At 43.9% G+C, this 15,372-nt stretch overlaps 1 protein-coding gene across 1 annotated transcript in view; it reads left to right on the top strand.

Annotated features, from left to right (window-relative positions):
- Window positions 1–15,372, top strand: part of LOC145349723 (bile salt export pump-like) — an 81,983-nt gene that overhangs the window by 10,935 nt on the left and 55,676 nt on the right. The window contains exons 5-7 of the mRNA XM_080198261.1: window positions 2,429–2,670; window positions 10,625–10,712; window positions 14,785–14,918. Of these exons, the coding sequence (XP_080054387.1) occupies window positions 2,429–2,670; window positions 10,625–10,712; window positions 14,785–14,918 (464 nt within the window). The remainder of the gene's footprint in view (window positions 1–2,428; window positions 2,671–10,624; window positions 10,713–14,784; window positions 14,919–15,372) is intronic.

Raw genomic sequence — 15,372 nt, 5'->3', positions numbered from 1 at the left:
AACTCCGGAGGAAGCCCCAGGCATTGTTGAGATGGGTCCTGACATCTTAACCTGATGTTGTTCCAGATGTGTTTTGCCCCAGTGTGTTTTCCTGCTGGTGTCGCGGGGAACTGAGTGTGGGTGGTTGGGCCTTCATTTGAATCAATTAGCAGGATGCAAATCAGTTTCCTGCCGACCCCCAGCAAATCTCCTTGTCCACCGTGACGGACACCAGCAGACAATCCTGTGGGAAATTCACACTGGTGTAAACCCAATTTTTGGGCCTCCTGCCCAATACTTCGCCCTCCACTATTGAACCTGCCGGAAGGGAGAATCCTGCTTGTAGAATTCTCTCCTTCACTCTACTCTGGGAGAATCATCACCATTAATACTCTGGCAGTTCAGGAGCTGGCAAACCTTCATCTTAGAATAGCTATGGGTGAGCAATAAAGGTACTCTGTCAGCATTGGCCAAATCCCAAAAATAATGTTTATATAATTGATTATTTTCATCAGCTGGTGTGCTGCGGGGAATCTTAACCCTGTGGGCAAAATGTTATCATTTTTTAACTAAGTGTCAACTCAGGCAGGAAAAGCAAAGTAACTCCCTCCAGCTCCACTCCCAGCCTTTCCCACCAGATTTTGGACATTGAGCTGAAAAGTATCCTGGATGCAGGTCCTTGACTGTCACGTTGGCTGGGATGGCTCTGAATGAGACAGCTGCGCCAGCAATCTCGACCTTCCAAAAGATGGGAGTGCTGTCTTTAAAATGAAATTTAAACCTGAGGATGCCCTCACGGGCACTGAAACCGCCCACCTCTCAACCTCTCCCCCTCCCCTACCACCTACCCCCATGCACATGTCCTAAACCCCTCAGGGAATTTCCTTTCCACAGACATGGAAACCCCCATCCAAGCCTACATCCCACCCCCTTCCCCTCAGGGAAGCCTCTCTCCTACAGACTTCTCCAAACAAACCCACCTTTCCTGGCACTGCCACTTGGCAGTGCTCCTGGCATTACCTGCAGTGTGAAGGGACAGTGCCAGGGGCACTGTCTGGACATGATCCTCTCTCCTTTGAGGACTGTACGTACCTGTGCACCCCTCAGTAGGCTCTCTTTGCCCAGTCCCCACCTGTCATGACCTGTTGTTTCCACCCACTGAAAAAGAGGGCAGAGAATCCTGGCTCAAATTTTCGTTCATGAACTACAATTGGAACATTGTTGTTTTCCTTGTACCACTCTGGAGTTGCAAGTATTCCTTCATTAACCCTACAGCAATATAGCAACAGCAAAAAAACTGCAGGTTATTGAAATCTGCAATTAAAGCAGTAATTCGGGAAATATTCAGCAGATATAACAGCATTTGTTGAGAGAGTAATGGAGTTGAAGGGCCATATTCCCAAATATGTTGGGAACGGAACCCAGTGCAAGCAAGAGTTGAAAATCATCTCTACATACCGATGTTTCTGAGACAGTTTGCAATTTGGCTGGGGCAGCGAGGGAGGATCTAGGGAATGTAAAATCCACTCATCACCTCAAGGAAGTTATTAATTGGATGGGATATTCAAGAAAGCAATTCCACATAGTCTAGTGAATATTATTGCAGAGTTGTTGAGTTCACTACAAGCCAGAAGAAAGTGTCTTTCTCTTTGTGTTAAATTGAAATTTGAGAGGTCAAAGCGTGTCAGGGTGAGCATTGCATCTCAACATGGGTCAATGGCGAATTTGCACCTCTGTACCCTCCTGGGCCTCCTAAGCTTCCTGATGCCCTCAGGAAGACAGTGGCCACCCTCAACAAGGTTACCACCTATCTTCATCACCACTGGCGCCAGGCAAACCCCTCAGTGTTCAGTCACAGGGTTGTGTTCCCTGATCCTACATTGAAAATCCAGCCTGACGTTTCAGTTTGATGATCTTTCACCAGGACTAGTAAAGCCAGAAATGTAATGGATTTTACAAGGTGGAAGAGACAAATGGAAATCCCGTGGGAGGGAAAAGTAGGACATCTCCAAGGCAAACATTCCTGGAGGAGAAGTGGCAGTGAATTAAACATTACTGCTGCTACTGGAAATCTGAGATGAAAGCAGAAAATACCGGAAATTCAGCAGGTCCAGCAACATCTGTGGAGAGAGAAACGGAGATACATCTCAGGTCAATAACCTGAGAATTAGAGATGTAACAAGTTTTAACAAGATGAGTTCCTGGTTAGGATCATTCGTCTGTTAAATTTTACTCTCCTTGGGATATGTCGCAAAACTCTGTTAATGTTCTGGCCAAATTCATTAACAGGTTGTTAGGCACACCTAGGGACTCCTTTACCAATTCGTCATATCACTGCATTACCGTTGGCGAGTCATTTTGTTTTGACAATTGCACACTTTTCTGAGTAATCGAATTTGAAAAACAGCTGTTCTTTCTTACATATAACATGAAATATTCTTTCTTGCAGTTTAAGTTTGCTTCCTGCTCTGAAATCACCCTTATGGTATTCGGAGGTCTCTGTGCTGTTCTTCATGGAGTAGCCCAGCCTGCTGTGTTATTAGTATTTGGTTTATTGACTGATACGTTCATTGCCTATGACATTGAATTACAAGAATTAAATGACCCAGAAAAAATGTGCATGAATACTACCATAACTTGGGTGAATGGATCAGAGTACCAAAACCAGAACAATGAAACAGTACCATGTGGGTAAGTTGATGTCTGTATTACTTACTATCTTTTCCTACTCTTTGTCCATTTATTAGCTACTGATTGACATTCATAAGAACATAAGAAATAGGAGCAGGAGTAGGCCATCTAGCCCTTCGAGCCTGCCCCGCCATTCAACAAGATCATGGCTGATCTGAAATGGATCAATTCCACTTTCCCGCTTTCTCCCCATAACCCTTAATTCCCTTGTCTATCAGAAATCTATCTACCCGTGACTTAAATATATTCAGCGAGGTAGCCTCCACCACTTCAATGGGCAGAGAATTCCAGAGACTCACCACCCTTTGAGTGAAGAAGTTCCTCCTCAACTCTGATCTAAACTGCCCTCCTCTTATTTTGAGGCTGTGCCCTCTAGTTCTGTTTTCCTTTCTAAGCGGGAAGAATCTCTCTACCTCTACCCTATCTAGCCCCTTCATTATCTTGTAAGTCTCTATAAGATTCCCCCCTCAGCCTTCTAAACTCTAACGAGGAGGCAAAAACAAGGTATATTTTTCTGTTTATTCCGTTTAACTTTTTATTTTTAGTGCTAAGTCGCGAGTTTCGGCGGTTTTTTTCAAATTAGTTAGAAACCGGAAGTCGTCACTAGGACGCTTACCGGTAGTTGTAGTTTTTTTTTGTCGGGTTTAAAAGCACCTACCTCCGTGTCTCGGCCTCATTGTTCCTGTGGAGCAGAGTCGAGAGGCAGCGATTTTTGGGCGTGCGAGGAGGCAAAAACAAGGTATATTTTTCTGTTTATTCCGTTTAACTTTTTATTTTTAGTGCTAAGTCGCGAGTTTCGGCGGTTTTTTTCAAATTAGTTAGAAACCGGAAGTCGTCACTAGGACGCTTACCGGTAGTTGTAGTTTTTTTTTTCTCGTGCCCCTAACACTATAAATTAGTGCAGAGAGGATTCCCGATTCTCTACACTGGTAGAGAATCCCACCCTTCCACCTCCTCTAACCTAATTATAAGTGTGAGGGAAGTTTTTTTTTATATTTTTACTTTTCTGCTGGTAATTGATTCAGGGATGGCAGTTCAGGCTGTAAGCTGCATCTCCTGTGGGATGTATGTAGTGAGGGACTCCCACAGTGTTTCAGGTGATTTTACTTGTGGGAAGTGTGTTAGATTGCAGTTTCTGGAGGAGCGTGTAAAGGAGCTGGAAGGGGAATTAGAGGAGCTCCGTATAATTCGGGAAGTGGAGCAGGACATAGAAAGGAGTTATAAGGAGATAGTCACTCCTAGGAATAAGTCTTGGGTCACTGCCAGGAAGAGGGGCAAAAAGCAGTTGGGGGGACAATCCCCTGGGGCTGTTCCCCTCCAAAATAGGTTTTCGGTCCTGGAGGCTACAGTTGAGGAGAAATCAACTGGGGATAGCCAAAGGGAGCAGGTCTCTGGGGGTGAGCCTATTGGCAAGCCTCAGGTGGTTAGGGGTAAGAGATTGGGCCTCGTGATTGGGGACTCCACAGTTATGGGGACGGATAGGAGAGTTGGAGGTAAGGGTAGGGACTCTGGGCTGGTGTGTTGCCTACCAGGGGCTGGGGTCCAGGATGTATCGGACAGAGTATTCAGGACTCTTAGGGGAGAGGGAGATCAACCCCAAGTTATAGTTCATGTGGGGACACATGACATAGGGAGATTAAGGGAAGGGGATATTAAGCAAAGATTTATGGAGTTGGGGTGGAAACTAAAGGCGAAGTCAGAAAGAGTAGTTATATCTGGACTCTTGCCTGTGCCACGGGATAGTTTAGAGAGGAATAGGGAGAGGGAAAGTTTGAACTCGTGGCTGAGGGGATGGTGCAGGAGGGAGGGGTTCAGGTACTTGAGCAATTGGGGCTCATTCTGGGGAAGGTGGGACCTCTATAAGAGGGATGGTCTACACCTGAACCAGAGGGGAATCAATATCCTGGGGGGTAAATTTGCAAAAGCGATGCAGGAAGGTTTAAACTGATTCGGAGTGGGGGAGGGATAGTGAGGAAAGGGGGTGAAAGTGAGGGGGGCATAGTTGGGGAATGCAAGGCACGGCATAGTGGGGGTGGGGCGGAGCAGGGTTTGAAATGCGTGTACTTTAATGCGAGGAGTATTCGCAATAAAGTGGATGAACTTGCAGCGTGGATCAGTACCTGGGACTTTGATGTTGTGGCCATTTCTGAGACATGGATAGAGCAGGGTCAGGAATGGATGTTGCAGGTTCCGGGGTACAAATGCTTTAGTCGGAGTAGAGAAGAAGGTAGAAGGGGGGGTGGGGTAGCATTGCTAGTCAAGGACTGTATTACAGTGTCGGAGAGAAAGTTTGATGAGGACTTGTCAGTTGAGGTAGTATGGGCGGAGATTAGAAATAGGAGAGGAGAGGTCACCCTGTTGGGAGTCTTTTATAGACCTCCTAAAAGTTCTAGAGAGGTTGAGGAAAGGATTGCGGAGACAATCCTGGTTAGGAGTGAAAGTAATAGGGTAATTGTTATGGGGGACTTTAACTTTACGAATATTGATTGGAGTTGCTATAGTTCTAGCTCGCTAGAGGGGTCAGTGTTTGTACAAAGCGTGCAGGAAGGTTTTTTGTCTCAGTATGTAGACAGGCCAACTAGAGGTGAGGCTATATTGGATTTGGTGCTGGGAAATGAGCCAGACCAGGTGCTAGACTTGGAAGTTGGTGTGCATTTTGGTGATAGTGACCACAATTCGGTTACGTTCACCTTAGTGATGGGAAGAGATAGGCATGAACCTCGGGTCAGCAATTTTAGCTGGGGTAAGGGCGATTATGAGGCTATCAGGAGTGAATTAGGAAGCATGGATTGGATTAGGGGATTACAGGGACTGGGAACGTCTGAAATGTGGAGTTTTTTCAAGGAGCAGCTACTGCGAGTCCTTGATAGGTATGTCCCTGTCAGGCATGGTGGATTTGGTAGATCTAGGGAACCGTGGTGCACTAAAAGAGTTGAGTCGATGGTTAAAAAGAAAAAGGAGGCTTATGTTCGGATGAGATTGGAGGGCTCAGATAGTGCACTAGAAAGCTTTAGATTGGCTAGGAGGGAGTTGAAGAGTGAGTTGAGAAGGGCTAAAAGAGGACATGAGAAGAATTTGGCTGATAGGATTAAGGAGAATCCTAAGGCGTTCTATAGGTATGTCAAGAACAGAAGGTTGGTCAGGGCAAGATTAGGGCCAGTTACAGACAGCAGGGGGAAGTTGTGTGTGGAACCGGAGGAGATTGGAGAAGTATTGAACCAATATTTCTCTTCGGTGTTCACGCAGGGGGACATGAATATAGCTGAGGAGGACATTGGGTTGCAGGGGTGTAAAATAGACAGTATTACGGTTGATAAAGGGGATGTGCTGGAAATTCTTGAGGGGCTGAAAATAGATAAGTCCCCTGGTCCGGATGGGATCTACCCTAGGATTCTCTGGGAGGCTAGAGAGGTGATTGCAGAGCCTCTGGCTCAGATCTTCAGGTCGTCATTGGTCTCTGGTGTAGTCCCGGAGGATTGGAGGATAGCGAATGTTGTCCCATTGTTTAAGAAGGGGAACAGAGACTTTGCCGGGAATTATAGACCGGTGAGTCTTACTTCTGTTGTGGGCAAGGTTTTAGAAAAAATTATTAGGGATAGGATTTATAGTTATTTGGAGTGTAATGAATTGATTAGAAATAGTCAGCATGGTTTTGTAGCGGGTAGGTCGTGCCTTACTAACCTTATTGAGTTTTTTGAGAAGGTGACCAAAGAGGTGGATGGGGGCAAGGCAGTTGACGTGGTATACATGGATTTTAGTAAGGCGTTCGATAAGGTTCACCATGGTAGGCTTCTGCAGAAAATGCAGATGTATGGGATTGTGGGTAATCTAGGAAGTTGGATCAGGAATTGGCTATCAGATAGGAGACAGAGGGTGGTGGTGGATGGTAAATATTCATCATGGAGTACAGTTACGAGTGGTGTGCCTCAGGGATCTGTTTTGGGGCCACTGTTGTTTGTAATTTTTATTAATGATCTGGATGAGGGTATAGTTGGGTGGATTAGTAAATTTGCTGATGACACCAAAGTTGGAGGTGTGGTAGATTGTGAGGAAGGGTGTCATAGTCTGCAGGGAGACTTAGATAGGTTGCAGAGCTGGGCCGAGAGGTGGCGGATGGAATTTAATGCGGAGAAGTGTGAGGTAATTCACTTTGGTAGGAACAACAGATGTGTCGAGTATAGGGCTAACGGGAGGACTTTGAATAGTGTGGATGAACAGAGGGATCTAGGTGTGTGTGTACATAGATCCCTGAAAGTTGGGAATCAAGTAGATAAGGTTGTTAAGAAGGCGTACGGTGTCTTGGCGTTTATTGGTAGGGAGATTGAATTTAGGAGTCGCAGTGTAATGTTGCAACTGTACACTACTCTAGTGCGGCCGCACTTGGAGTACTGTGTGCAGTTCTGGTCCCCGCATTACAAGAAGGATGTGGAGGCGTTGGAGAGGGTGCAGAGGAGGTTTACTAGGATGTTGCCTGGTATGGTGGGGAGGTCCTATGAGGAGAGACTGAGGGATTTAGGGTTGTTTTCGTTGGAAAGAAGGCGGCTAAGAGGGGATCTTATTGAAACATATAAGATGATTAGAGGTTTAGATAGGGTGGATAGTGATAGCCTTTTTCCTCGGATGGAGAAAGCTAGCACGAGGGGGCATGGCTTTAAATTAAGGGGGGGTAGCTACAGGACGGATGTCAGGGGTAGGTTCTTTACCCAGCGGGTGGTGAGGGATTGGAATGCCCTGCCTGCTGCAGTTGTAAATGCGTCTAGTTTGGGGGCGTTTAAGAGATCTCTGGATAGGTTTATGGACGAAAAGGGATTGGTATAGGCTAGTGGGTCATTGTTTTTGTAACTGGTCGGCGCAACATCGTGGGCCGAAGGGCCTGTTCTGCGCTGTAATGTTCTATGTTCTATGTTCTATGTTCTAACGAGTACAGACCCAGTCTATTCAATCTCTCTTCATAAGCTAACCCCCTCATCTCCGGTATCAGCCTGGTGAACCTTCTCTGCACTCCCTCCAAGGCCAATATATCCTTTCGCAAATGCAGTGACCAAAACTGCACACAGTACTCCAGTTGTGGCCTCACCAGTGCCCTGTACAGTTGCAGGAAAACCTCCCTGCTTTTATATTCTATCCCCCTCGCTATAAAGGCCAACATTTCATTCGCCTTCTTGATCACCTGCTGCACCTGCAGACTGGGTTTTTGCGACTCATGCACAAGGACCCCCAGGTCCCTCTGCACCGTAGCATGCTGCAGCTTTTCGCCCTTTAAATAATAATCCGCCCTACTATTATTCCTACCAAAGTGGATAACCTCACATTTGCTAACGTTATACTCCATCTGCCAGGTCCTCGCCCACTCACTCAGCCTATCCAGATCTCTCTGCAGACTTTCCGCGCCTTCTGCTTCAGGCAGATGCTGCGATCTCAGGTTGCTATTGGGCATTCTGTCAGTATTGGTTCATTGGACACCCCAGAGGGCATCGTGAACTATCAAGTTGTCCTTTAGATTCCATATTTGTCATCCTTCATGCTCTCCCTCAGTAAGCAATATTTTCTGTTGGCAGATGAAGAATTTAGGAGAAGAAATGACCTCCCAGCTGTTTTGCACAAAATTAAGAAGACTGGGCCTATAGTCTTGAAGGTCCAGCAGAACAAGAGGTGAACTAATTGAATTGTACAAAATTAGGGCTTGACAGGGTAGATACAGGGAAGATGATTTTCCTGCCAGGGGATAGGGGATGGGGAGGGCAGCTGGATGTCTTAGAACCAGGGTCAACAGTTTCAAAATAAGATGCTGGCCATTTAGGATTGAGATGGGGCATTGAATACAGGAACAGGAACACACTATCAGAAGGACATGATTACACTGGAGAGGGTGCAGAGAAGATTCACCAGGATGTTGCCTGGGATGGGAAGCTTCTGCTATGAGGAGAGACTGGATAGGCTGAATTTGTTTTCTCTGGAGCAGAAGAGGCTGAGCGGAGATCTAATACAGGTATACAAATTACAAGAGGCATTAATAGGGTAGCTCATAAGAATCTTTCCCCCTATGACAGAAGTGTCTAAGATCACAAGGCGTAGGTTTAAAATGAGGAGTAAGCGGCTTAGAGGGGCAGGTGAGGAAGAAATTTTATTCAGAGGGTCATGGAAATATGGGACGTGCTGCCTGAGAGGGCATTTTGACAAGCACTTAAATTGCCAAGGCATAGTAGGCTATAGACCATGTGCTGGTAAATAGGATTAGTATAGATTGATAATTGATGGCTGAATACCAATGTGCTGAATGGCTTGTTTCTGTGCTGTATGACTCAATGACCCAATGAGAAGGAATTTCTTCAGTCAGAGAATAGCGATTCTTTGGAATTCTCTACTCCTGAGAGCTGTGGAGGCTCAGTTATTGAGGATGTAGAAGACAGAGATTGATAGATTTCTACGTGTTAAATATATTAAGGGATATGAGGATAGTGCAGGAAAATGGCATTGAGGTAGAAGATCAGCCATGATCTCGTTGAATAGTGGACAGATCTAGAGAGGCCAAATGGCCTACCCCAATTCAATTTCCCACATTCCTAAGCATTGCAATGAAAGGCATTGCAATTCCCCACCTGTTAAGAAAAGGATTTTTATTGTGAATGCTACTGACACATTCACAGCAGGCACTAGATAAAAATCCAGGTGCAATAATTTACTTTAGGAGGCAGTAGATCTTTTAGAATTTTGGGAAGTGTCAATTTCTTTTGTTCTGAACTGAAAATAATTTTGTTATCTGTTCTCTGTTGTTCATTTTTAGAATGTTTGAAGAGTAGAAAATGGTTGTTTTTAATCAATATGCTCCAAATTATCAGAAAGCACTGTGTAATTTGAAATAGGATGGTCTCATAAATGTTACCATGAAACTGTCACGCAGATCAGGCAGCAACAAGACAGCTGAGTAGAATCTAAAGAAACATAAATTTAATGATGGGGGTTGACCTTAAATTGCCCGATATATAGCATTTAAAAGCTGTAAGCCAGAGTGTACCAGGATATATGGGAATTAGTTGGCACTCATGCTGAGCATGATGGAGGACTGTGGCTTCTCTATCTATTCTCGCCATGCCTTTTGTAAGGAAGAATAACAGATGTAGCTTTCTCAAGGTCAAACTAATTACTTTTGACTTCTTCGCTCTCTTCCAGCTCTTTGTGGTTCCATGGAAAAGATCAGTCAGGCTTTGTTAGATTTTGATGTGGATATTGTAAATACCTTCCCTGCTCTTTGTGCAAACTTTGAACCAAATCGTTATTCAGAGTGAGGAATTAATACAGGCTTTAAAGAATGACTGTCACAAGAAATAGAAATTCTGTTCCCTTTTATTATCATAGAATCTTACAGCAGAGAATATGACTTTTCAGTCCAAGGCAATTATCTGCCATGCTGTTGTGCAAGTAGGCTTGTGATGCTGTGAGTAGAAGGAGTACAGAATAATAGAATCATAGAATCCCTACTGTGCAGGAGACCATTTGGCCCATCAAGTCTGCACCAACTCTCTGACAGATTATCTTACCCAGGCCCCCTACCCTGCCCTATCCCCATAACCCCAGAAATTAACCCCAGAAATTTACCATCGCCAATCCATGTAACTTACGCATTCTGGGGCACTAAGGGGCAATTTACCATGGCCAATCCATCTAACCTGCACATCTTTTGGACACTAAGGGGCAATTTACCAGGATAGAGTAATAGGATATTCTTAGGCATAGGAATTTATGAATGTCTAATCAATCAGTAGGAAGTTATGAAAAAACAGGTTCTTTATTTAACAGAAATCTAATGATGCAATGTCACTGTATGCAATGACTTAACTAAGAAACAGATGATTAAAGTTAGTATTGCTCTAATTATATAAGTTTCTATCTTAGAAGTGTGTCTTCAGCAATAAATAAAATATGAAACCCATAAATTTTGATGGTGTCTTTCCAGAGTCCTGGACATTGAAAAGGAAATGGTCATGTTTGCTTACTATTACATTGCAGTAGGATTATCTGTCTTATTATTGGGCTACTGTCAGGTAGGTGTTTAATGCTGATTCTCGTTTTCAACTGATAGTTTCCACTAATTGATCATCAATTATGGCATGGTTTCTAAGTTGAGAAATTTTGCGTTTTGCAATGTGCAAAGAAAGGAGGCTATCAGCAATATTCAAATCTCTTATGCTTTCTATTAGTAAACAAGCTATGAATTATGTAGGAATTGCCTTCAGCTACTCAAAATGGTCAACATCTTAAGTATTGATATCCACATATAAATGAGTACTAACTTTGGGAATTTAAAGTCAGTATTCACTTTGACCACTAGCTCTTTGTGGTTCCATGGAAAAGACTAGTCAGACTTTGTTGAATTTTGATGTGGATTTTGTAAATGCCTTCCCTGCTCTTTGTGCAAACTTTGAATCGAATCATTACTCGGAGTGAAGAATTAACACAGGTGTTAAGGAGTGACTGTCACATGAATAGAGATTCTGTTGTGTAACATGAACTCCAACCAGTTTTCCTATATTACTCATTTACTGGTTTGTAAGAGGACATTTCAATAAACTCGCCAGGCCAGATTTTCCAATTACACCTGCTTCTGGGATTCTCCAGTCTTGCTGCATTGAATGAAGATTTGTCTGAGTGCCGAATTCTCTATTCTTGCTGACAGCAGCAGTGTCACAGAGTCGTAGGGTCATAGAGGTTTACAGCATGGAAGCAGGCCCTTCGGCCCAACTTGTCCATGCCGCCCTTTTTTTTAAACTCCCTAAGCTAATCCCAGTTGCTTGCATTTGGCCCATATCCCTCTATACCCAATGTACCCATGTAACTATCTAAATGCTTTTTAAAAGACAAAATTGTACCTGCCTCTACTACTACCTCTGGCAGCTTGTTCCAGACACTCACCACCGTCTGTGTGAAAAAAATGCCCCTCTGGACAGTTTTGTATCTCTCTCCTCTCACCTTAAACCTCTGCCCTCTAGTTTTAGGCTCCCCGACCTTTGAGAAAAAATATCAACTATCTAGCTGATTTGTACGCCTCATTATTTTATAGACCTTTATAAGATCACCCCTCAGCCTCCTACACTCCAGAGAAAAAAGTCCCTGTCTCTCCAGCCCCTCTTTATAACTCAATCCATCAAGTCCCGGCAGCATCCTAGTGGGGCATGAACAGCGAAGAATTCCTGCCATTATCGTTTCATAGAGTAGAAAAGCAAAGAAAGTAAATTATACTTTCTTCAGTGATAGTAAATATCTTTTCTTAATTTACTGTTTCACTAATAGGGAGAGGAACAGTATACATAGTAGTTATGCTAATGGGCTAATAATCCAGAGACTTGGAAGTATGATCCAGAGAAAATTCCACCCCGCCCTCCCCAAGTAGCTGGGAAATTTAAATGCAATTAATTAAATCTGGAACTAAAAGCTAGTATCAGGAATGGTGACAATGTAACTATGAGTGTCACAAAAGCCCACCTAGTTCACTAATGCCCCTTAGAGAAGGAAATACACCATTCTTACCTGATCTGACATGGCCTTTATGTAAGTCCAGACTCACAGCAATGTGCTTGGTTCAGAAGTGACCTTTGAAGTGGCTCATCAAGCCTTTCTATTGACAAGAAGATGGTTCACTATCACCTTTATAAGAGCAATTATGGACAGGCAATAAAGGTTGACCTCGCTAGTGATACCATATCCTGTGAATAAATAAAAAAGGGAGTTGTGTGAGTTAACAAGTTTTGTAGTTTCAGTTTGATGGAATTATATTTAAATTTTGCAGTATTTCACTGGGTCACTGAAAAGCACAGGGCAGCATGGTGGCACAGTGCTTAGCACTGCTGCCTCACAGCGCCAGGGTTTTGGATTCAAATCCTGGCTTGGGTCACTGTCCGTGCAGAGTCTGCACGTTCTCCTCGTGTCTGCGTGGGTTTCCTCTGGGTGCTTCGGTTTCCTCCTACAGTCTGAAAGACGCGTTGGTTAGGTGCATTTGCCATGCTAAATTCTCCTTCAGTGTACCCGAGCAGGTGCCGGAGTGTAGCGACTGGGGGATTTTCACAGTAACTTAATTTCAGTGTTAATATAAGCCTACTTGTGACACTAATAAATAAACTTAAACTTATACTTTCTATTTTAAGAAAAAAACTGACAATTTCAAGAAGTCCACTAAAACTGAATGGGCCTGAAATTCCTGGGACTGAAGGGTTGTCAGTTGCTCCAATAATGACACTCGCTGGTCATTTGCCTCACAAGAGAACCAAAAATTTCAGAGCAGCAACTCAAGACTCTATTGGGGTAATATACAGATTCTGGCTAAAGATCTAAGATGTTGCTAACATAAATAATTACTTCCTAGTGATGTCATTAAGAAAGTGTCATTGCGGGCCCCACTTCTGCCAAAATTTTATCCTGACACTCAACTGGCAACCTGTCCTCAGGGCAAAAGGCCTTTAGCAGGTGACATTGGTCCTATCTACTCCATTGGGAAGGGGAGCACAGCTGCATGCAGCTACCATTCCCATACCCAGCACAGCCCCATCCCTCCCATCATCAAAACTTTTCATTTTGAAAAAGAAACAAAAACTGGGTAGAATCTGGTCCTGTCCAAATTCTATCTCTCTGCCCCACCCAATTATAAAAGGGCAGAGGGATCTGGGTGTCCATGTACATTAATTCAAAAGTTAGCATAAAGAGACATCAAATAATTGGGAAGGCAAATGAAATGTTGCATTTTATTGCAAGGAGAATGGAGTATCAAAGTAGGAATAAACTTGCTACAGCAATACAGGACACTGGAGAGAGGCACATAGTATATTGTGTACAGTTTCCATTTGCTTATTTAAGGACGCAGTTCAGAGAATATTCACTAGATTGATTCCTGGGATAAAGGTGCAGGTGTAGATTCATTAGAATTTAGAGGAGTGAGAGGTGTTGTTATTGAAATATAAGATTCTGAGAGGGCTTGACAGGGTGGATGTCAACATGATATTTTTCCTCATGAAGGAATCTAGAACTAGAGAGCTCAGTTTCAGAATAACAGGTCCCCCATTTAAGATGAGGATGAGAAAGAATTTCTTTTCTCAAATGGTTGTTAATCTTTGAAATTTTCTACCCTGCTGGAGTGAAGGGGGCCATGGAGGCCCCCAACAATGTCAGGGGTAAGAGGGTTGTAAGGGTACATGCCCCCAGGCATTGCCAGCTTGGTAGTGCCAGCCTGGCTCCCTGGCACTGACCAAGGGGCACAGTGGCATTACTCACTTACATTGGGCAGTGCCAAGGGGGCAGGAACAGGGAAATCATCAGCCGAGGGAGTGAAACCAGCGATCAGGGCCAGCCATCCAGGAAGTGGGAAGGAGAAGTTCACCCTGTCAGTCGGTTGGAACTATTTGGGGTGGGATCAGGCTGTAGGGGGGAGGGTGAGGGCTGCTGGTGGGTCAGGGGTGGGGGGGGGGGGGGGGGGGTGCGGGGGGGTGCGCGGTCAGAGCTGGCCTAGATATGTCTGGAGTTCCAGTGATCTGGCTGTGTGGGGAGGGGGGGATTGGAGGGGCAGCGATGCAGAGTTGCAGGGTTGGCCAGCACTCAAGCTGGCCAGCGATTGGGAGGCAGCAGTGCAGGGCTACTGAGAATGCGCTGATCTCTGCACTGACGGATCAGTGCACACGCAGTAGCCAGCTCAGCACTATGCTGCTGGCTTCTGGAGCAAGAATAGGCCCCACTCCCTGATTTTTAGCGTGATTCACACTAAGTCATTCTGCAGTGCACAAGAGTGTGGAAGATTCATTTTGAAACTCCGGCTGAATAAACCAATGTGATTTACTCCATTTTTTATGCAAATTCAACACTTTGAATTTTTTTGGGAGAATCACCCCATTATCTTTAGGGATCGAGCTCAGACTTCCCAAGTTCATTTCATACAGAATACCTCTATCTGACAGGAAGAGAGAAGACTTTTCTTTCCATCATTTTGGTTTTGAATTGAAATTCTGATGTAAAGATACAGCATGTCACTGAACCCCTAAACACACAAACTCACTTCCACATATGTGAGAAAAACTGAAGGTAGTATTAAAAACAAATCTGCTTTCTTAATTTTGTTATATCTACCTTTGCAAGATATGCTTCTGGGTCACAGCAGCAGCCCGGCAGGTTCAGAAAATAAGAAAAGCTTACTTCAAACAAATTATGAGAATGGAGATTGGTTGGTTTGACTGTAATTCTGCTGGAGAACTGAACACAAGGATGTCAGAGTAAGTATGTCATTTAACTTCCTCGAGCAGCTTTACTTTGGCTATATAAATAACTGCTCCAATACAGAACATAGTGTGCATACAGTTAATAACACAAATAATAATTACAACTTAGAATTAGCAGTTACAGAGATAGGCTTTAAATAATTCACTCATTTTACATTATGTATGCTGTACACTAGAGTAAGTTATAATTGCAGCTCGTGAATTATGTTTGAACTGCTATCAACAACCATACTATAACATTATAGCTGGGCAATCAGAAGGCAGATTTGTCATTGTTAAATAACATTCTAACATTGAGCCTGAAAGGGGAAAACATTCTCCGGATTCCTCCATTACAACAATGACTGCATTTTGGAAAGTATTTAATTTCCTGTAAAGTACTTAGGGAGATCCTGGGATTGTGAAAAGCGCTAGAAATGCAAGGTTTTATAATTCTCACTCACTCTCT

Source organism: Carcharhinus amblyrhynchos, chromosome 11, assembly GCF_965287045.1.
Source record: "Carcharhinus amblyrhynchos chromosome 11, sCarAmb.v2.hapA, whole genome shotgun sequence".
In the NCBI taxonomy this organism is placed as follows: Eukaryota; Metazoa; Chordata; class Chondrichthyes; order Carcharhiniformes; family Carcharhinidae; genus Carcharhinus; species Carcharhinus amblyrhynchos.
Note: the sequence above shows the minus strand (reverse complement) of the source record. Positions and strands in the feature narration are given on the sequence as shown.